At 52.2% G+C, this 22,514-nt stretch overlaps 1 protein-coding gene and 1 long non-coding RNA gene across 3 annotated transcripts in view; both read right to left on the bottom strand.

The window, feature by feature from the left end:
• The window catches only part of SLC18A2 (solute carrier family 18 member A2), a 38,810-nt gene extending 35,698 nt beyond the window's left edge, over window positions 1-3,112 (bottom strand). For both annotated transcript variants that reach the window (XM_042961264.1, XM_042961265.1), the window contains exons 1-3: window positions 3,041-3,112; window positions 2,477-2,612; window positions 479-830 (exon numbers count right to left, since the gene is read on the bottom strand). In XM_042961264.1, coding sequence (XP_042817198.1) covers window positions 479-830; window positions 2,477-2,597 — 473 coding nt within the window. In that variant the 5' untranslated portion in view covers window positions 2,598-2,612; window positions 3,041-3,112. The remainder of the gene's footprint in view (window positions 1-478; window positions 831-2,476; window positions 2,613-3,040) is intronic.
• A 13,143-nt stretch (window positions 3,113-16,255) lies between these two features.
• Window positions 16,256-21,161, bottom strand: LOC122231948. The gene is made up of 4 exons (XR_006209256.1): window positions 20,956-21,161; window positions 19,522-19,644; window positions 18,153-18,289; window positions 16,256-16,792 (listed from the first exon to the last, which is right to left on the bottom strand). It is a non-coding gene; the product is annotated as an uncharacterized LOC122231948 (long non-coding RNA).
• Between the last annotated feature and the right edge of the window lie 1,353 nt (window positions 21,162-22,514).

Below are 22,514 nucleotides of genomic sequence, written 5' to 3'. Positions count from 1 at the left end.
CCCTGGCCGTCTCGACCCTTCACCACACCAGCACTAAAGCAAACCACCTTGGCTTTCTAGAAGGAAGCGGACGGCCAGAGGAAGAAGAAAACACAAAGGCGGGTGACACACGGAGCCCAACGATGATGCCACGGTGGCTGCAGAGTCAGTTCCTGCCGCCCAAGGGCAAGTCTGACAAATATACTAACGCGACACAGCCTTTGGACGGAATCAACGTGCTCCCACCTGGGGAGGGCTTCTTTATTCTGTTTTAGTACTTCCTTACTTTCTAAGCAAGGGAGGGGGCAACAAAAAAGGCTGAACACGTGGGAAATCACGATGAAGGAAAGAAACCCCAAAGAAGGAGATCGGGTTTCCCCAGCTCGCCCACCACTGGTTTTCCGCACTCTGATAAATGAAGGAGAAACAGAATCCCAAAGAGCAACGACCTGGGAAGGACGTAAATAGAAGCCTCCTTGGCCAAAATAACGGAACCTACCTGTTGGTCAACAGTCCTATGAAGGGGTTGGTGAGGAGCTGGATGGTGGCTTTAGAGGCAAACAGCAGGCCAACTTGAACGTTTTCATTCAGGAGGTCTTTGTTTTCGCTGGGACAGTCAGGAGGCGCGGCGGACGTGTTCGTCACCGTGTGCTGGGTGCTGGCCGCAGGCGGTGGCCCCCGCTGTAGCTCTTCAGTGCTATTCCCGGTGACCATGGTGGTGTTGTCGTAATAAGAGAAGATGCTCTGGAAGCGGCCTGAGGTAGACGCCGTGAGCACCGGCTTGGCGGTCTGGACTTCCGAGGCATTTTTCTCGTGATTAATGCTGTACAAGTAACTCGGGATGATAGGGACTGGGAACAAAAGCAGAACAAGAAGGTCACAGCTGCACGGAAACCACCTGTCATCAGGACAAACGACAGCAAAACTACAGTCGCATCAAATGCCAAACGAGGCCCAGAGGGGTCTGCCCCTGCGACGCCACCCCTGCCTGGACCCCGGGATAATCTCACAGAGCTGAGCTCTGGCCAGAGAGAGCAGAGCCCCGGGGAGGCTGGGAGCGCTGCGTCTGCCCTCAGGGCCGGTGACTGTGCAGAAGTGACCTGCCCCGGATTCTTGTCCTTTGTGGGGTTTCTCATTACAGGGCTCCCTTACAGGAATATTTTAGGTAAGGAAAATGTGGTCTGAATTCTGCTCAGGGCCGACCTGGGATCAACGAGAGCTCCTCAGGGAGGGACTCAGACCTTCAAACGAATGAATCGAGGAAACAGAAACCTAAATTTCATTACGTGTCTTAGGGAAAAATAAACCCACAGGAGAAGGAACGATTTGGAGATTCTGCGACAGGCCCACTTCATCTTTCTGTTACCTGAGTGGGAGTCTGCGATTTTTCGGCCAACCCGGAAGGTGTAGAAATTCCGGAGACTTCCACCCAGGAAAAGAAAAACAGATGTAAAAGCACCTGTGGGCACCTGCTGACAGAGCACTCAACACAAAGGAGAAGCAAGGCTGTTCTGAAGTCAGAGGAGCCCTATCACTCTGATAATCCCGATAATCCCGCAGGTGGGAATCCATGAAAGGAGAGAAGGGAAATAACCCACCCGGAGAATACAAACTAAAAAAAGAATTACTCATTAAAACTGCGGGCATTTAATTTTTTTAACATTTATTCATTTATGAGAGACAGAGAGCACAAGCAGGGTAGGGGCAGAGAGAGAGGGAGACACAGAATCCCAAGCAGGCTCCAGGCTCGAGCTGTCAGCACAGAGCCTGATGTGGGGGCTTGAACTCATAAACCATAAGATCATGACCTGAGCTGAAGTCAGATGTTTAACCGACTGAGCCACCCAGGCACCCCTAAAACTGTGGGCATTTTTAAGGAAAAGCATACCAAATGCTTTGCTGTTAAGAGGGCTAATTAAGAGACCTGGATTTTAATTCGCCGTTCAAAAATCCATTACAGGAAAAAGACTAAAACCAACACCCTTCAAACTGTTCTGGAAAAGGTCCTACAATGTTTCCATCTCGAGCCATGCACCGATACAATATATTTAAATGTCACTTCCTTTTTTCCGGGGAGAGAGAGGTTGACTTGCTCCTTTAAATGTTAAGCCAAACTGTCAATTAGCCCACCTTGCTGGTTAACATAGTAACTGTTGTAACGTGATCTGGAACCCTGGGAATTGCCAGTTCGTAGTAGAAATCTTTTTCATCGCGGTCAAAGCAGGGGGGGGCGGGAAGGAGGAAATTATCAGGAGGAAACACAAGTTCTGGGTCTTAACAGATGTCACATTTTTTGACCTGACCACCAGGAAAACGAAGCCACAAAAGGCGGCTGCGAGTCGCCCAGCGCGGCAGACTCGGGGGTGGAAGGGGATGCGTTTTTTGTTTTTTTTTTTTGCAAAGCCTGTTCTGCAACTTTCGCGGGGGGCGCGCTCGGGTAGGTGGAGCCCCCAGGGAAGGGGCCCCCGGGGAGCGGGGCCGGCCGGTGCGAACGTACCCACGACCGTGAGCAGCATGTTGTCCAGCAGCAGCGCGAGGAACACGATGAACAGGATGAGCTTCCGTGAGTGGCGGCTCTCCAGCAGCCGGCGGAGCAGCGCCAGCTCGCTCAGGGCCATGGCTCCGAGGCCGGGCTGCGGGCGCGGCGCGCGGTGAGGGGCCGCGGCGGGTGCCGGGGGCTCCCGGCGCCCGCAACGCCCCGACCTCACCGGGGCGGAAGGAACGGTCCCGGGGCCGCGCGCACGGGCGTCCCAGCCTCGGTTCACCTGCGGCGGGCGCGTTCTCGGGGGCACCTGCGCTCCGGATCCTTGCCGCCCGCGAGCGGCGTCGGGGCCCCCCCAACCCGGGGCCGGCGGGGGGCGGTCCCGCTCTCCGCCGCCCTCGAGGTCCCACTCCTGCCACCGAGCGCTCGGAAGGCGCCGCGGGCCCCCGCGCCCCGTGCGTCCCGCGCCCCGGCGCCCCCCCCCCCCCGGCCGCCCCGGAGACGGAGACCCTCCCGCCCCTGGGGTTCTTCCCCGCCCTCCGCCGGGCCCCGCTGTCCCCGCGCCGGGTCCCGCGTTACCTCGGGGTCGCCTGCCCTGCGCCGTGGGCTCCGTCCGTCCGCGCGGCTCCGGGTAGCGGTCTCCACCCCAGCGCCCCGCGCCGCCGCCGCTCGCTTTAGCCGGTCCGGCTCTGACGTCACGGCCGACGGGGGCGGGAGGGCGTCACCTTCCAGCCCCGGCCTCAGCCCCCCGCCCGGACCAGCGCTGGCCTACCCGGCTCTCCGCCCCCGACCGACGGCGCCCCATCCGGCTCCACCGACGGCGCCCCATCCGGAGCCGCCCGGGGGGGGGGGGGGGGGGGAAGGGAGGGGGCGCCAAGGGAAGAAGTCAGGGCCCCCACAGCGGGACGTCAAGAGTCCTGGGGTTAAGGTCAGGGGCCAAGATGAGGAGTCGGGGATGAGTGCTTTCACCTGGTCCCAGGTAGGGGCTGGCTGCAGCTGCTCTTTGAGCCTCGTGCCCCTGAGCTTGGCCGTGAGGACCTGAAGGCCGATGGATGAGAGTGCCAGGGAAGGGGGTCAGAGGGTGTTGGGAGCCAGGGACAGATCTCTTTGGGAGGGAGGCCACTCAGCACCCCGCGGCTCCTGCGCTCGCCCACCCCTGGAGCAGGATGCAGGGTGTCACTGTGAGTCTTTGGGTACCCTCAAGTAGGAGATGTGGAAACAGGGAGAAAGGGGACACCTCTCAGTGTCACCGCTCCCCACCCCACCCCCCACTGGGAGGATGTGAAGACCCCAGGCCCTGGAGCCTAGGAGTCAGGAAGTAGGAGCAGCAGGCCTGGGCCTCTGGGGCCACCAGGAGTAGGTCACCCTGGACAGAGGACACTAGAGACCAGGAAAGTGCGAGGCCTCTCAGTAAAAGGACTGAGGAGGCAGCTGGCCCAGACCCTGTGTGCTGTAGCCCTCTACTGTGCACGGTGCCCGCGGAGTCTGGTCAAGACAGGCGCGGTGCCTGCTGGGGGGTGATGGGCAGCTGTAATCCTCACTTGCCGGGGGTAAGAACCCACCTTTGAGAAACAAACAGATATCCCCCTGACGTAGCTGGACCTTTGGAGGTCCTTCGAGGGGGTGGAAGGAACCGTTTCCCTGGAAAGCCACTTCGAATCGATGTTACCCTGCTGCGGCCTCCTAGCAGCGGAGCCCGGCCTTGTTTTATTCATGTTGGCTTCTTGTCAGCTGGAGGCTGCTCACAGCAGAGGGTGATGAGTGGTGCTCCCCGCCCTCTCCCCTCCTCCCTTCCGCGCGCGCCCCCCATGCTTCCCACTGCTGCCCCTGATGTGTGAGAAAGATGGTTGGATAAGTAAGTAGGTCAGTAACATGGGGACTCCGGGATGTCCCAGGATGTGTCACCTTAAATATTAAACAGAGAGAGAGAAGGAAAACCACTTAGGAGGAGAGAGCAGATGGCAGGGAGCCGCGGAGATGGCTGTGAAGGGTATCACGCTCATGGAGTATCACACTCAGGAAAGCGCCTGGAGTTTCAGAGCCCAGAGAATCCGAGGTGTCACGGTTAAGGGCTCTTACAAGGATGCCTGGCTCCCATCCTGCTACTTCCTTGATAGGTGACCTTGGGCAAGTTGTTTATCTTCTCTGTGCCTTGGTTTCCCCATCTTTAAAATGGGGACACTAACTGGGCCGGGTGCAGGGGTGTGGTGAAGATTAAATGGGAATCCCTGAACGCAGGGCCCCGCACAAAGGGAGAGCTTGGTGCGTCTGCCATTCATGCATCCGATAAGTATTTATTGAGCACTTACTACGTGCCAGGCACTATGGTTGATGCTGGGGAGACAGTAATGGTGTAAGCGAGGAAAATCGCTGTTCTGGGGGTGCCTGTACCTTCCGCTGGCAGTGTTGTCCACACAGGCGAACACAGGAGGGCACACCCACTCCGGCCCAGCTGGCTGGAGGCATCTGGCACCGGGGAAAATGCTACTGTCTGTGTTTCCTCCCTTTGATCTCGGCCACCACACCTGCAACACCAAGGCCCACAACAGGGTCTCCAAACTTTTGTGGATACCCACGAAAGAATCCTCTAAAAATATGTATGCCCCACCACATATCTGAGTTGGAATCTAAAATGTTTTTTTTTTAATAAATTTAAATGGTTTGGGTTATATTGTATATATTGACCTTATAAACCGGCATAAGTCTCATTTAAATGTACCAGATGGAAGGGGCACCTGGGTGGTTCTGTCGGTCTAGCGTCCGACTTCGGCTCAGGTCACGATCTCACGCACAGTTCGTGGGTTTGAGCCCCACCTCGGGCCCTGGGCTGACAGCTCAGAGCCTGGAGCCTGCTTCGGATTCTGCTTCAGATTTTGTGTCTCCCTCTCTCTCTGCCCCTCCCCTGCTCGTGCTCTCCTTGTCTCTCAAAAATAAACAAACATTAAACAAAATTAAATGTACCCGATAAAGTATAAATGGTACAAGGATGCAAAAACCACCTTTTATACTTAAAAATACAGTGAAGTTTCCTTCAACAGTCAAAAAATTTACATTATATTCTTTATGCCTTCAAATATTTCATTCCATTTCAACAGAATTTTATCCAACTCTAATGATTTTATCACTTAACGTCTTAATTCACTACCTTGTCTATTAAATGAACTGTAACAAATTATGAATATGCATTAGCTTTAAAAAATTTGGGGCGCCTGGGTGGCTCAGTCGGTTGAGCGTCCGACTTCAGCTCAGGTCACGATCTCGCCGTCCGTGAGTTCGAGCCCCACGTCGGGCTCTGGGCTGATGGCTCAGAGCATGGAGCCTGCTTCCGGTTCTGTGTCTCCCTCTCTCTCTGCCCCTCCCCCATTCATGCTCGGTCTCTGTCCCAAAAATAAATAAACGTAAAAAAAAAAATTAAAAAAAAAAATTTGTGGGGGGGCGCTGGGGTCGCTCAGTCAATTGAGTGTCAGACTCTTGATTTCAGCTCAGATCATGATCCCAGGGTCGTGGGATCGAGCCCTGCATCAGGCTGGGGGCTGAGCACGGAGCCTGCTTAAGATTCGCCCTCTCTCTCTCCCTCTCTCTCTCTCCCCTTCTGCCTCTCTCCCCTGCTCGCATGCACTCTCAAATTTAAAAAAGTTTAAAAATATTTTTATGGCCATAAGTTTCTAATTTTTCAAATCGCCTTTAATATCATGTTATTATAACAATCATTATTATTAGTATACAAATGATGAAGGCATCGTGCACATATGAATTTTGGTAATTATTAAACATAATAAGGAAAAATGTAATCAAAATGCATGACTGAGTGAGATGGTTGGGTGGGGGTTTTTGGAGCCTTTGATAAAACAGACACTAACGTTGCTTCCCGACGGACATTCTTACGCCGCAGGACAGTGTAATACAGTAAGGTGGTAAGAATCAGGTGGGGTGAGAGGTGAGCCTCTCCTCTGACCAGCGGGAGACAGGAGACGGTTGAAAGAGGAGGTGATAAAGGAGTACGCTCCTGTCTCCACCTGGGTCCATCTCAGCCTGATCGTGTAAATTGAGGGTCTCCTATAACTTAGGAAGCCTTCATATATACGCAGTGTCCTGGCATTCCAGGTCGAAGATCCAGCCTTGGAAGTCCAGTCTGGTCTGGGTCTTTGGGCTTCCCCTTCAGCCACACTGGTTCCTCTCAGTGCTTCTCTGCCTCAGAGAAGCACCTGGCTTCCCCTTCAGCCACACTGGTTCCTCTCAGTGCTTCTCTGCCTCAGGGCCTTTGCACTGTTCCCTGTGCCTGAGAAGTTCTTCCTCTTCTTCCCCTAGTTATCTCCTCAAACTTCATTATCGGCCCTAATGTCACTTCCTAGGAAAAGCTCTCCTTTCGTGGACCCCACCTCCACCAACAGACAGTTCCTTCTCTGTTAAGCCCTCATGCAACTGTTACTTCCTCCAGAACTTGTCTATCCATGAGGAACAATATTCCCATAAGTACGATCAATGATCTCTGTCTCTCCAAGTATCCGGACAAGGGACATACTTTGCTCATCACTGAGATTCCCAAATCTCATTAAATACCTGTGAAGAGGATGTGCATGGAGCAGGCAGGGTTCCCTTCTGATGCAGAGCCATGGGAACCAGAGAGAAATCACCTTTGCCAGAAGGGGAAGGTTCTGTTCCCCCACCCCAGCCTCTCCCCTCCGCCCCCCACAGGCTACTCCTTGAGGAGCAGGCTCTGAGAAAGTCTCCTAGTAACACATTTGTTCTCCCCGGGAACTCAGACTGGTGTGTTCGGTCACAGAGCCTCCTGCCTCCACCTGCTCCCACCCTTTTCAAACATAGGGGGTAGGAAGGTACAAAGGTTGACTTTTTTTCAGCGAATTTCAATATTTAGGAATGATAAGGCATGAATGATAGGGAGCTGCTAGGAACATAGCAGCTATTGGAAAGAGGCATCATTTGAGATAAACTAGCCTGAATCTAAGCCATCGATAGCCTCCTGGCTGGGTCACTTTTACAAGTTCTGTGACTTTGGGTATTTACTAAATCCCTTGTGCCTTATTTCTCATCTGTCCCTCAAGCATGATAAAAGGTCCCCCTCCCAGAATTGTTATGGGGACTCAGGGAGATGATGCTTGCATCGTGCTGCTTGCACAGCAGACGTTCACGCTCATTAAATGTTCTCTGGTGTGGGAAGCAGACCCGTGGAAAGACGCTCACCATCACTCGTCATCAGGGAATGCAAATCAAAACCACAATGAGATGTCACCTCACACCTGTCAGGATGGCTAAACTCAAAACCACGAGAAACAACAGGTGTTGGCGAGGAGGTGGAGGAAAAGGACCCTCTGGAACTTTGGGTGGGAATGCAAGCTGGTGCAGCCAATGAAGAAGACAGGATGGAGGTGCCTCAAAAAGTTAAAAATAGAACCACCCCATGATCCAGGAATTGCACTCCTGGGTAATAACCCCCCAAATTCAAAAATAACACTTCAAGGGGATACATGCACCCCTATGTTTCTAGCAGCATAATTTATAATAGCCAAATTATGGAAGCAGCCCAAGTGTCAACTGACTGGTGAATAGATAAGGGTGGTGTGTGTGTATATGTGTGTGTGTGTGTGTGTGTGTGTGTGTGTGAATATTACTCAGCCATAAAAAAGAACGAGATCTGGCCAATTTGCAATGACATGGATGGAGCTAGAGAGCATAATGCCAAGCAAAATAAGTCAGAGAAAAACAAATACCATGTGATTTCACTTACATGTGGAATTTAAGGAGCAAAACAAATGAGCAAAGGGAAAAAAAGGGAAGGAGAGAAGCAAACGAAGAAACAAACTCTTTACTATAGAGAACAAACTGATGGTTACAGGTCGAAGGGGGGTGGATTAAATAGGATATGGGGATTAAGGAGCGCACTTGTGATGAGGACTGGGTAATGTATAGAAGTGTTGAATCACTATATTGTACACCTGAAACTAAATATAACACTGTTAACTATACTGAAATTAAAACGAAATTTTTAAAAGGTGTTCTCTGGCATAGGAAAAGTGCCCATGCTGAATAAAGACATGGAAGGGATAGGTGGTCCGTGGGGAAAGTTCTCAGGTACTCCCACAATGAGAGAACTTGGAATTAAGGAAAACAAACATCTCCCGGGCATTAAACTGTGAAATGCAAATACTGGTCAGAGCAGAAATGAACAAAGGCACCCTGAAGAGACACAATGGTCCCGAAGCTAGCAAAACCTGATGTCCTCGTTAACACACAGGTAGAGGTAGGAGATGGTGTACCCAGTGGAGAGCCGGGCACAGGGTGGAACAGGCAGTTCATAGAAGGGGAAGCCCAAATGGCTACCACACTCATGAGGAGACACTCAGGCACAGCGGTGATCAGAGGAATGCCGATCAATCAAACAGCACAGTGAGAAACAGCCCAACACCCATCAACCTGGCAGCAATCAGGAAGGTGGTGACTGCCATTTGTGGGTGAAGATGTGAGGAAATGGAGATTCTTACCTTGGGGGTAGGGTGGGGACCGTACAGCCCTTCTGGAGGACGATCAGGACCGCTTGGTGGAATTAAGTCAGCGTGCACCCTCTGATCCAACAACGTCTCTCCCTGTCTGTGTCTCGGGGAAATCCCTGAAGGGGCAAGATCAGGGCTACCCATTGCAGTGTCGTCTGCAGCAATGCGCAGCTGGAGACAATCCTGGTTTCTATCTCTAGGGACTAAATAAATAAGTGAAATGGGGAGAAGTACCACGTAGCCATCAGAGGCGGCATACAGGATTACCAGCATGTCTGCACCGAAGTCACAAAGGCTTGAGTCCTGAAGGAGGAGAGGGCGGAGAAGAGCAAGTGTGTTGACATGACTCCGTGCTGGCTCATCAAAAGTGCAGGAGCATCACCGCATATTTTGGCGCTTCGTTCCCATTCAAGGATATGCAGGGGGCGTGGGTGCCTTTGGGGGGAGGGGGGCCCGGCGTGGGGATCAGGGATGAGGTGGGAAAGTGGAAAGAAGTAGAAATAAACCCAGAAAGGGGCCTGGCAAGGACCAATGACCACAGTGTGCACAGAACTGAGACAGATGGTCAGTCCTCTGTGCACAAGTTTCCTTTCCGTGGATGCCTGGAAAAGACAAAGGCTTTCAGTGCAGGGATGGCTGTCCTGAGAACATGGGCCACGTGTGGACCACATGTGGACCAGGCCTCCCAGGGACGGGCAGGGCTGTGCTCTGTCTCAAGCCCGACTGAAGGGACACCCAGATCTTCTGGAAAGAATGAAGAGCTTTGGGAAAGGTAAATAAATAGCTGGCTAAATGCAAACGACTCCCCTTTTCCCTTTATAAACATTTAACTGTTTAAAAGTAGAACCGTGCCAAGAAAGAAAGGTATAACACGGTCTTGAGGGATTTCGGACATGTTTAGATGTGTTACTTATAATGACTGTCACTTAAAGGATGAGGGTGGTTATGAGGCTATAAAGTAGCTAGACTTCTATACGTCACATGCAGTGGTGTATCATTAACTGTTAGTGGACTGTTAAAAGTTAAGGTTGTATATTGTCATCTTTAGAGCCATCACCGTAAAAAATAAATATAAAGGAGAAGAGCTAAACAGCTACCAGGAAACTAAAATTAAATGGAGTTCTAGAAAGTATTCACATAATTTTAAAAGGCAGGAAAGGAGGGACACAAAGGAGTCGAGTAGAAAACGATAAATAAAATGATAGATGACATCCAGCCATACCCAAAATTACATTAAGTGTTAATGGACACTACAATTAAAAGACAGAAATTGTCAGGATAGATTTTTAAAAAATTTTATGTTTATTTATTTCTGAGACAGAGAGAGACAGAGCATGAGCGGGGGAGGGGCAGAGAGAGGGGGAGACACAGAATCTGAAATGGGCTCCAGGCTCCCAGCTGTCAGCACAGAGCCCGACGTGGGGCTCGAACCCACAGACCACAAGATCATGACCTGAGACAAAGTCAGTCGCTCAACCCACTGAGCCACCCAGGCGCCCCATGGATTTTAAAAAATAGTCTGAACTCTGTGTTGCCTGTAAGAGATACTCTTTAAATATAAAGACACAGACGGATTCGAAGTAAATAGATGGGAAAATATACCATGCAAACTGTAAGCACAGACACCTGGGGTAACCGAATTAATGTCAGATCATATAGACTCCCAAACAAAACTTTCAACCGAGATAGGAAGAAGGAGCTCTTGTGATGGTAAAAGCGATCAATGCAGGAGGGAGGCATAACAATCATACGTGTACGTAGCCAATAATAGTTTCCAAACATAGGAAACAAAGCCAGACAGAATTAAAGGGAGAAAAAAAGACAACTTTGCAATCATGATTGAGGGATTCAACACCTTTTTCTCGGCAGCCGGTAGAACATCTAGACAAAAAAACAAAACAAAACAAAAACAAAAAAACCCCAGCAGACATACAAGATCAAAACAATACCATCCACCGCCTTGGCTTAATTGATATTTATTTACCCTAAACAATAGCAAGCTTTATTCTTTTCAAGTGCTCACGGAGAGCTCTCAGCCAGGACCCATCCCATTCAGTTAAGACAGTTAAGAGTCTCGTGTGCGTGCGTGTGTGTGTGTGTGTGTGTGTGTGTGTGTGCACGCACGTGGATTCTTGAAGCCAACTCTATCAGTTGCTGAGCATCCATATAAATAATGAGGCTACAATGGGGAACCAATGCATTTCATTTCCATTTGTTTCCGCGTCCTTCTGCATACTGCAAAAGAACATTTTCTGTTTAAAATTTAACCAAACCTATTGTGGCTGAGGAGGGAATGGCCAAGTAAACGTCAATTTACTTGAAGGATGCCTTGCCGACTGCCGATCGAATTAAGTCATAGATGCTCTAACTTAATAATTCAATCACCGAATTAACTGGCTTCATGCAGCATTATCTGTAAAATGCAGGTCTCCAGGTTTGGCCACTTTAATAGAATCACCAACCTGTCTGAGGACATTCGCTGTAATTGAAGTCTGCAGAGGGGCCAGCCAGCTGCAAAGAGCAGTGTTTCATTAGCTTTATGCTTCGATTTTCCACGCTCACTTGGACCACAGCGGGTGGCCACCCCCACGGCCACCCAGGCCTCCCACAGTCCACTCCCCTCACCACCAGCTGGGGAGAGCCCCAAAACACCAGTGCGGTCATGCCACTTCCTGGTCTAAACCTCTTCAGTGGCCTTGCACTTGGGACAGCGTCAAACATCTTCAATGTGGCCCAAGGGGACCCACCTGTCCAGCCTCGGCCACTCCCTCCGTTTTCACCTGCCACGCTGCCCTTGCCTCTGATCCGAAATCAAAACCCCTCATACTCGCCTAGGCTTTCACATGGATTCAGGTGTCCTTGTGAGTCCCGAGGGCCCCGGCATGGCAGCTTGAGGACACCTGGCCTGAAAGGCCCTCTCCACTCTGGGCCATGCAGCCTCCATACCACTGAGGCCACTCTGCCCTGCCTTCCCTCTCTAGCCACAATGGGCTCTTCTCAAGGTGGGTTCTCTGCCTCAGGGCCTTTGCACACTCCCCTCCTTCTGCCTGAGAAGCTCTTCCTCTTCCTCTTTGTCTGGTTATCGTTCTCATTCCTAGTCTCCCATCTGTCCATACACCTTGTGCTCCTTCTCACCCCAGAGCCTTTGCTCAGGCCATTTCTGCGGCCTAGAGGGTCCTACTTAATTCCCCCTTAGCCTTTATGTCTCAGGTCAAGACACAAGTAAGTTAAAAGTACACGGATGGACTTTTAACATAAGCCAAACCTCTCATTTTAAAGGATTCCATAGAAATTTAGTTATTTTATCTTTTAACCATACGCTAGTTTTTATTTTTCTGCTTGCCAACAACACGCGTAAAAGGGAGAGCCAAATACAAGTGCGAATGATGTGGTATTCTTCTGTATTATTCTGTAATGTGGTATTATTCTGTGGTATTCTGTAACTAAAGTCTTGAAATGTTCTGTAGTGTTAAACAAAGTCTCCTCTTGCTGGATCCTAAATAAACTTTTGAAAGAAGGAAAGGCAAATGGATGGAAAAGTATTTCCTCTCGGGGAAGTCCTCGCGGACCCTTACACATGTGACCCCCACCTATGCCGATAGGTCCCTAAATCCATCATTCCCGGCACTTTACTATAATTGCAGTTTCAATGAGGCTGTGATTCATGTCTGACTTTTGCATCCTCCTCTGTGCCAGCTGAGGTCAGGGCCTCTGGTGTCTCGCTGGCCACATCACCCCCCTCCCCACCCCAGAGCCTCTCTGCCTGGCACAGAATAAGTATTCAGTGAAGGCTGTGGCTGACTCATGGTCCCGGATCATCTGAGGGTGACTAACTGAACTGTCCCTTTCTCTGACAGGTGTCTCCTCTCCCGCCCAGTACGTGCTACGCCCAGGCTGGCCCCTTGCCTCCCTCCCCTTACCACGGTCACCTTCTTCTACCTGTCGAAGCCCTGTCTCCTCCTGCCTGGTTTGACTTGAAAGCCCTTTTTCTCACCATGCCACTGATTCACCAAAAAGCCCAGTTTATGATGCCACGAGGAATGGCTGTCTCTGCTTATTCAAGCCTCGTGTAATTGACTCATTCAGGCCCCCTCCCCTGCAGCCATCCTGGCCCCCTGGTCCCCCCACCTCTGTTCTTCTTGACTCCGAGACTTTGCTTAGGCAGATCCATCCACCTAGAATGACCTTCCTGCCCTTGGGTAAGGGAGCCCAGCAAGAAGTAAAATGCCCAAGATGTCATCACGCCAGACACATTTTCCCCATCGAAGCATGGCCGCGGCACAGGCTTCCTCCAATGGCTCTTCTTCCCACTTAGCCCCCAATCCCCATCACCAACTCCTGCTCCAGCAGCCCCCTGACCGGCTTCCCTGGCACCGGGTGCTGCCTCCAATCCTTCAGGAACCCAGCGGATCCCCATGAGCCACAGCTTCCAATGAGCCCTGCCCCAGCTCAAGAGCCTAAGGTGGCTCCCTGATACTTGTCTAAACCCTTGTGCCTAGCGCTTATGGGTCGTCTACAATTCCCCCACCTCACCCTCCAGCACCCACCCTCTGCTCCGATCGGACGGGCCCCTCCAAGCCCCGGCCACGGCGTTATTCACGTTTTCCTCATCCCTCATTCCAAATATTCTCGGCCCCAGAGCCCAGCTCAAGTCCTCTCTCCGCCCTCCCTGGGATTCTACTTCTAAGAACACATGAAGCCCTGTGAGCCTGCTCCCCACTAAAGCATTGCCAGGGTGCAGTGAGCCAATAGGTTCATCTGGACTCATTCTCCCCCCCCCCCCCCCCCCGCAGGATCATTAACTCCTTGAGAGCAAAGAAAGTGATCTTTTCCTCCTCTGTCTCCCCAAAGAAACTTGCACAGAGCTACGCAGAGAGTGGGGCCACAGGACTAGCGTCGGATGCCCGGTGAGGAGCGTTGGGGCCAGAGCCGACTCTGCCCCAGCCAGCTGGGCCTCAGTTTCCTCATCTGCTGGGCAGCAGATGAACCAGCTGGACGTGGCCTTGGGGTGCTTGAATGTGACCAGGCTTGAGACCTGCTGTCAGTACTTATATTGTATTTGTTTTTAAATATGAAACGTATTGTCAAACTGGTTTCCATACGACACCCAGTGCTCATGCCCACAGGTGCCCTCCTCAATGCCCATCGCCCACTTTCCCCTCCCTCCCACCCCCCAACGACCCTCAGTTTGTTCTCAGTTTTTAAGAGTCTCTTATGGTTTGCCTCCCTCCCTCTCTAACCTCCTTCTTATATTGTATTTTAAAAGACACTGAATTGTGAAGGCTTAGTACAAAAACTGCAAAGTGTTTCATAATAGCTTCTGTATTATTTCCATGCTGAAGCGATACTATTCTAGATACCCTGGGTTAAATAAAATATATTATTAAAACTAATTTCACCTGTTGCTTCTTCTTTGGATGTGGCTGCCAGAAAGTTTTAAATTACTCACACGGTTCAAGTGTGTGGGCCTCATTCCATTTCTTCTTGGCAGTGCTGGGATGGAACGTCAGGGCTGGAGGGGCCTTGGAGGTGACCGGGCCTCCGAGGGCTGCCCTTTCCACAGAAGGAAACACCCAGAGAGGGACACCGCCTTGCCCGATGTCACACGGGTGCGAAGCCAGGGCAGTGGAGACTGGAACTCTGCTCCCTGGACCTTTATGGTTTGGGGAAGCTGGTGTCTGATCCCGGGGGTGCCCACAGGTGGTCCTCAGCAGCAGAGGACTCGGCAGGGGTGGGGGGGAGCACAGATTCGGGACGCAGCTCTGTGGAGGCTCACCCCCACCTGCCCCCACCCCGCCCAGAGCTGTCTTTGCCCGCTCGCCATTCTGACTGCGCACCCAGACATCCGCAGGGCGGGAGGTTTTAGCGTATAATCAATAGTCCAATAGGGCAGGCTGCAAAGACCCAAACCTAATTATTCTGTTCAGAAACTTGTCTGTAACTAAAAGGCGTCTGAGAAATCACTGTCACCATCTCTGTGGGGGGAGAGAAATTCAGTCATTATGTCCAATTGGATTTATATTGACTGTTGTCTTCTGGTAGAAGATGTTGTCTCCCTGTAAAACCAGCACTGGGTGCTGCAGGGAAACACGCACGTGTGCACACACACACACACACACACACACACACACGAGCAAGAGTTTTCCCTTTTCCAGGAGCCTTTGGGGAAGGTTCTGGCCCACCCTTTTTTTTTTTTAATTTTTTTTTTTAATGTTTATTTATTTCGGAGACAGAGAGAGACAGAGCACGAGCGGGAGAGGGGCAGAGAGAGAGGGAGACACAGAATCCAAAGCAGGCTCCAGGCCCTGAGCTGTCAGCACAGAGCCCAACGCGGGGCTCGAACCCATGAACGGTGAGACCATGACCTGAGCCGAAGTCAGACGCCCAACCTACTGAGCCACCCAGGCCCCCCCATCTGGTCTACCCTGTCTGCACAGGTGGCCCCGGGCTGCTGCTACCTGCGTGACTTTCTGGGTCTCGTTTTTCACCTTCCAGATTTCGCAGCCCTGATTCCTCCGAGAGCAGAAAATGAATCCCTTTGAGACGGCAGCATGGATGAGGTCTCCTCTGCCAGCCCAAACATTCGCCAAACCCCCTAAGTGGGAGGGAATGCCTCTGGCCGAGAAATCTTCGGAAAGTTAGTTAAGCCGTTTGTATGTCAAGTCTCTTGTGGGATTTCAGAATCGCAATAGAAAAATCTGGAAACCTCCCTCGTGTCGGAATAGGTGGTGGTCACCCGTACGGTGAAATCCAAGTGGCCACTTAAGAAAACTAGGTAGTGTAGCGTTTACCACGGAAAAATATCCAAGAGCTATCATCATTCTTCAGTGCAATCAGAGCTCACAGGACAGCACGCCTGCTACAATCCAATTTAGGAAAACACACACATTTATTAAAAAGGCTCTACGTGCACGTGGTGGTGTAAAATGCCCCCAGATCAGTTCTGGATGGCTGTTGCTCAACCCCTGAGGGTGCTGATAGCAATCAGTTCCAGGAACTAAAAGGGGGGGGGGCAGGAACCTGTAGGAGGGTGAAGGTTTTTATTTTCCACTTGTGATTTTATGCCCTTCTATATTTTGGGAAGTGTTATTTATTTTGAGAGAGAGAGAGAGAGAGAGGGAGAGAGAAGCCCAAGCAGGCTATGCACTGTCAGCACAGAGCCCGAAGCGGGGCTCGAACTCACAAACCATGAGATCGTGACCTGGGCCGAAATCAAGAGTCGGACACTCAGCCGACGGAGCCACCCAGGCACCCCTCTCATATTTTTTTTATTATGACAGGTACATACAGAAGAGAGCACAAAACATATTTACGGTGAAAAGAACAGTGGTTCCATGAAGCCCCAGGTCAAGATGTAAAAGCCCCAGCGGTGCCTCTCCTCCCTCTCAATCACCTCCCTTCCCCTGAAAGTAACCACTCTCCCGGCCTATTCGATTACGTTTTCCTTGTTCTTCTTCTGGCTCCTGTTGTGCACCATTGCTGGTGAGATCAGCCATATCACGTGTAACTGAAGTTCATCCGTGTTCGTTGCTGGGTAGTATTCCCTCACGTGACCATATCACATTTGCTTTGTTCATTCGGCGAGTGTACACCGGGGCATCATCCCCCCGTTTGGGGCTACCAGTGGCAATGCTGCGGTGGAGACGTGTGTCCCACACCCTGGTGCACTGTTCCCTGGTGCACGCGTTCCTCCAGGGTCTGTACGTGGAGGAAGCCGCTGGACTATGGGGCAGGCACAGCTTCACTACTCCCTGGCAATGCCAAATGCTTTCCCAGATAGTTGCGTGAACACATAATGCTAATTTTGAAGGTTTTTGAAGGCCTTCGTGCAAATGAAAAGAAAGGGGGAGGGAGGGGAAAGTAAGAAGCCTTCCTCGAAATAACCTCACCCCTGCCGCCGACCCACCCCTGCTTGCACGCCTGTATCCCGGCACCTAGGAGGCCGCGTGCCCTTTGTTTGCACCTGGCTCTCCCACCACCTGAGAACTTGACCCCAAGTCTACCTGAAGCTTTGCCCTTCCCCGTCAGGCTTCGCTGCCTCTCCTCTGCTGCCTCATGGCCTGACCCAGTCAGCAACCTATCAGAGCCTGCCCACCCACCTCTCTCTGTGAACCCCCAGGGGACAAGGCTGTGTGTCACTCAAGTCATGACTCCGCACAGAGCTTCGCACAAGGCTTCGCACACTTGGGTGTTGCCCAGTGAGTTTAACTTTAGCAACGAGGTCCTTTTGTGGCAGCCGTCCCAATGATTTTTTTCTAAGATTTTTATTGTGCTTTTGCCTTACTACAGAAGTCATATATTGATTGCAAAAAGTTTCACTTTTAGGGGCGCCTGGGTGGCTCAGTCGGTTAAACGCCAGACTTTGGCTCAGGTCGTGACCTCACGGTTTGTGGGTTCGAGCCCCGTGTCAGGCTCTGTGCTGACAGCTCAGAACCTGGGGCCTGCTTCAGATTCTGTGTCTCCCTCTCTCTCTCTGCCCCTTCGTGGCTCACATTCTGTCTCTCTCTCTCTCTCTCTCTCTCTCTCTCTCAAAAATAAATAAACAGTTGAAAAACTTAGAAAAATGTTTCACTTTTCGCGGTTCAAGGGAGTCCAGTGCACGAATGCGCAAGGATTCGCCTAATTGCTCTCTTTTGGTGGACACGCGCATTGTCGGTCAGGGATGGATAATGCCACGGCGAACAATGCCTGTGATCGCGCCTTTTCATGTCCGTGCAGTTATCACCTTCAGGAAAACCCCTAGGAGTGGCATATGCGGCGGGATATGGGGTCAAAGATCAGGAAATTTCCCAGCGTGGGTAAAGCTCATTTCAACCTTCCACGGCTGGTTTTTGTAGAGCACAGTTGTTAGGAGGGTTTAAGGAAGGCACTGGCTGGCATCCTCCCTTCCCTTTAATTTGTTGCCTCTAAGACCATAGTCACCTCCCCTCATCTCCTGAGCGTCTGTGTTTCCTCCTCTCAAAAGGAGACGATTGGGGCACCTGGGTGGGGCGTGATCGACTTCAGCTCAGGTCATGATCGCTCGGTTTCTGGGTTCGAGTCCTGCATCAGTCTCTCTGCTGTCAGCGCAGAGCCCTCTTTGGATCCTCTGTCCCCTTCTCTCCCTGCCCCTCCCCAGCTCTCTCTCTCAAGATAAATAAACTTAAGAAAAATAAAAATAAACAAAGGGAGACAATAATTACCACTGTCCTGCCCCAAGTAGCACAACGTCCAGAAGGGGCCGGAAGCCTCACAACTCCAGTACGGATGGTTCCCATCTAGGGTGTGTCCGGGCCAGCTGTCCGTGTCACAGAGCCTTGGTCAGGATAGCCAGAAGGCTCTAGAAGGATACGGGGTAAGGAAAAACCATAGACGTGTAATTACCTATGGTTCTGCAGTGCCCACACCACCCCTCCTGCCTCTGATCCACACTGCCAGCGCCGTGCCTCACAGACACCAGCTCCTGGTCCTGAACACCCCCGTCTCCCTGGAAAATAACTCTCGTTCCTTTTAAAACTCCAAAGTCTCTTTGTTTTCTCAAGGAGAAATCCGCGTTTTTATTTTCTCTTGTCTATTGAACACCGCTCCAATTAAGCGGTTGCCAATGTTGTGCCAGAATATTCTCTACGAGAGACCAACGGAAGAAAACCTTCGAAGAAATTAAACAAGGATGAGGCTGTTAAAAATGGTGGCATTCACCATCGGTCCGAGTGTCAGCGCCTCTCCCCGACCAAACCTTACACAGGCTCCTCTGAGCCCTCTTTCCAGCGAGGCCCTGCCCTGGGACCTGTCTTCAGCCAATCTGATCCAGCTGTAGCAAGAATCTTCTCCATCAGTTTAGCAAGAACCGCCCCCCCCCCCTTGATATCTGATCACCCTCAATATGGGAAAATTCCACACCCCTCGCTCTTGATGTCCAATTGGCCTGGTCTGTCTTCATCTAAAATCGTGTTAAGCAGGGTCAGCAAGAAACCCCTGGACCCTTGCTGTCTGCTCGCAGAGATTTTCCCGTTCCCTGCCTTTGCTCCTTGGCTACCCAGCCCCAGCTGACTCTGCAGGATTTGGAAATGAGCCAGTCCGGGAGATCGACGTCCAGCCACCGAGGAGGGAAGGAGCCCCCCTCCTTGCAGAGAGCCCTGCCCTGGGAGCCCGGCTGTGGGTGGACATCACCGTCCGCAGGCCCCACCCCCACTCTAGGAGGATGGTAATCACCCGGTCTGGAGTCACGGAGTTCCAGAAAGCTTCAAGGAAATGACACTAGAAAGGGCCGTGCGGGCGTGTGAGCACAGAAGCTTCCCCCTGGTGCCGGCTGTATGGATGCTTCTCCCGGGCCAGAGTGGCCTAGATGAAACCATCTGTGTTGAGATTCACAAGCGAAAGTGTCATTTCCTCCAAATGTGTCGCCAGCTGTTCCCGCTTCCGGGGCTCATCCGCAGGCTGCGGCAGCCACGTAAGAAGGTGAAACAGGTTGTAAAATACGCGCCCACCGGCCAGCTTCAGGTCTTACACGGCCCTTGCCCTCTGCTCCCCTGGAATGCTGGTGACCCCAGAACAAGGGGTCGCTGAACTTACGTGCCCAGCAGCAGAAGTGCTGTCTCGGCTCCAGGCCCACGGTGCACCCCGGGACCCTGCAGTGCGAAGAAGGGATGTGGCCTCCGCTCCCTGGGAGCCGCTCATCTCTGGATGCAGCCCATGCTGATAAGGCAAGAGAGCAAAATTTCAACAGCCCCACATAGTGGGGTGACTTTGCCAAGTTCAGAGTGTTTTGAACACGAGCTGTTCTCTAATCCAGAATCTCTCTTTGTTTTTCGCATCCCTTTGGCCTTCAGCGGAAAAGGTAATGTACATTCCAGAGAAATAAATACAAGGCGACTCAGCCCGGGGGTAAAAATATCAGCTTGGACTTCCAATGGGCCCAGGCGGCGCGTGACCCTAAGTGAGATTGTTTGGTTTTGCTGTATTCACAAAGCTTTCCTGCGGCTCCTCACGACAAGAGACAGTCAATAAAACACCCTGTCCTCGACCTACTTCCCACTTCCTGCCCAGACAGTGCGAATGGCTTTTGGGAAACACTCAGGTCACCTTTGTAATGGGGGCCTGGCGTCCTTCGGTCGCCCGTCGGGGAGGGAAGGAAGGCGGCAGAAGGCTTGCTCTGCCCCCTGCCCACTGGGCTCTCCTGCATTTCAGCAGAACACCCAGGAAGGGCCCGGATGAGGGGCGGGACCCCGAAAATAAGCAGCACAAACGGGGCTTCAAGCACCTCCTCCAGTGAGTTCTGAGACTGCGCAGTCCAGCCGGGCGGGCGGAGAGGGCCGACCCCAGACCGCCGCAGGGCAGGTGCGCAGAGGGCGGGGCGGGCAGGGGGAGCTCCGAGGAAGGCGTGTCCCGGAAGGCTGCCGGCTCAGGCCAAGTTCCACGGGGAAGGCTGGGATCCCAAGTCTGAGAAGGGCAGGCTTTCTTTCCAACACCAAACAAGGTTCCTCATCTTATTTCAAATGAAGGCAGGATGTCAGTCATCCCGGTGAGTAAGCACCTAAAGGCAACCTCGCTGCTTCTGTGTATCCGTCTCTATGTGTCCTATCATCCTGAGAAATCTGCAGTCTCCTTAGCTGTCAACATCACAGAACATCCCATCTGGAAAAAGCCATGGGGAATCCTTGGCCAGTGGTTTTCATTCCTGGCCCACCATCTTTTTTTTTTTTTTTTTTTTTTTATTGTTGTTTTCAGTTGTAGACTTCTTTCTTTAAACAGAATGTTATAGGGAAATAGAGGATGTAGAACAGAGCAAAGCAAACCTACTCGGGCCACAAGCTACCTCGCCCAGGCTTCAGAAAGCACCATATGAAAACCCCTGGGCCGAGTCAGCCCCCCTGGGGAAACTGAGGCATGGAGCAGAGCTCTGGTCAGTCTGGTACCACCCTGAATCCCCAGCACCTCCCTGGGCTCTGGCACGTAGTAGGTGCTCAGTGACGATTGGCCGGATAGTAACACACGGGAGATACTGACCGCCTCTGCTTGGTCATCTGTTTACTACTCAGGCGATTGCTTTTTAAAGAGACTGCAGGGGGGCCGCAACCACAGAGAGGCCCCCTAATTGCCTGTGTTCTGAATTTATAGCATTTGAAAGGGTTTTATTCTCTGATCTAAATGGCAAGAACAAAAGCAGAGCATAAAAGGGCCGAAGAGGATGAAAAGAAACCACAAATGCTATCCAAGATGGCGGTGCCCTTTGTTGTCAGGCACCCAAGCTACTCCGAAGTTCTCGGCCCCACAGATGCACATCCATCACCATGGCAACAACCAAGCGCCCGGGGCCTCCCGACCCAGGACATCCCAGGGCTGGCCACACTGCCGGGCTTCCAGGGAGCTGGATCAGGGTCATAGGGGCTACGACGGTAGGTGGGGAGCCTATGGGCCTGCTCAATCTGGTCCCTCTCTCATCCATCTGTCCCGCTGGTTCTTCGTTGAGAGGAGGGGAGTGGTTCTGGGTCAGCACCTCGATCAGACATATCTTTACCTACCGTGTGCCTGTACATCAGAAGCGCTCTTCTCATTTCAAAAATTTTTTAATGTTTATTTATTTTTGAGAGAGAGAGAGAGAGCACAAGTGGGGAAGAGGCAGAGAGAGAGGAGGAGACAGAGGATCCAAAGCAGGCTCTGTGCTGACCGCAGAGAGCCTGACTCGGGGCTCGAACTCGCGAACCGTGAGATCATGACCTGAGCCTAAGTTGGACGCTCAACCGACTGAGCCACCAGGCGCCCCAGGAATGTTCTCTGTAAGGGCTAGGCCTCTAGTGTCCAGCCCACAGCGGTCACTGAACAAGGGCTTGTGAACAAGCAGATGGTTGTGCAGGTAAACCAGAGTCAGCGGAGTTTCTAAAACATGGAAATGAGGAGCCTTGCCTGCAACTGGCTGCATCCGAATCTCTGGGAGGTACGTTCGAGATGGTGGTGGGGGGTGCTTCTCAAAAGCTGCACACATGCCTCTCAAGTCAGAGCGGAGAAGAGGAAGGCCCAGGTGAAGACAGCCTCCCAGGCTTCTGTCTGGAGCAACTGGAAGGCTGGGGCTGCCCCTCCCCGGACGGGGAAGAGGGGGACCCGAGGGCAGGCTGGCTCCCCTCTGGGACATGGCAAGTGAAGCTGCTGGGGAAGCAGACATGAATCTGGGGTTCTGGGGTGAAGCCAGGCCCGGAGATGGTGTTCATATCCACGAGAGGGGATGAGACCAAAGGGAGGGAGTGGAGCCAGGGAGAAATGAAGTGAAGGGTCTCAGGGGTGAGCTCTGGAGCCCAGGGGACAGCGAAGGCCACGTGGTGCAGCGGAAGCCAAGAGAAAGTGACATGCACGGGCTGGAAAGTGCACAGTTGAGCGCAGGGACCCCAGAGCACAAACAGGGGAGCTGGGAAAGAAAGCCTCCCACCTCTGGTGCGCTGGGGTGTTAGCTGCAGAATGTGCCCGACCTGCGTGGGGACATACTGCCTGAGCCCCCAGGATCCCAACCACCCCCGAATCAGCAGGGGGCTCATTGAGAACGTCCTGCAAACTGATGCTAAATTCACCCTTTC

This window comes from Panthera tigris, chromosome D2 (genome assembly GCF_018350195.1).
Source record: "Panthera tigris isolate Pti1 chromosome D2, P.tigris_Pti1_mat1.1, whole genome shotgun sequence".
Classification (NCBI taxonomy): domain Eukaryota; kingdom Metazoa; phylum Chordata; class Mammalia; order Carnivora; family Felidae; genus Panthera; species Panthera tigris.
Note: the sequence above shows the minus strand (reverse complement) of the source record. Positions and strands in the feature narration are given on the sequence as shown.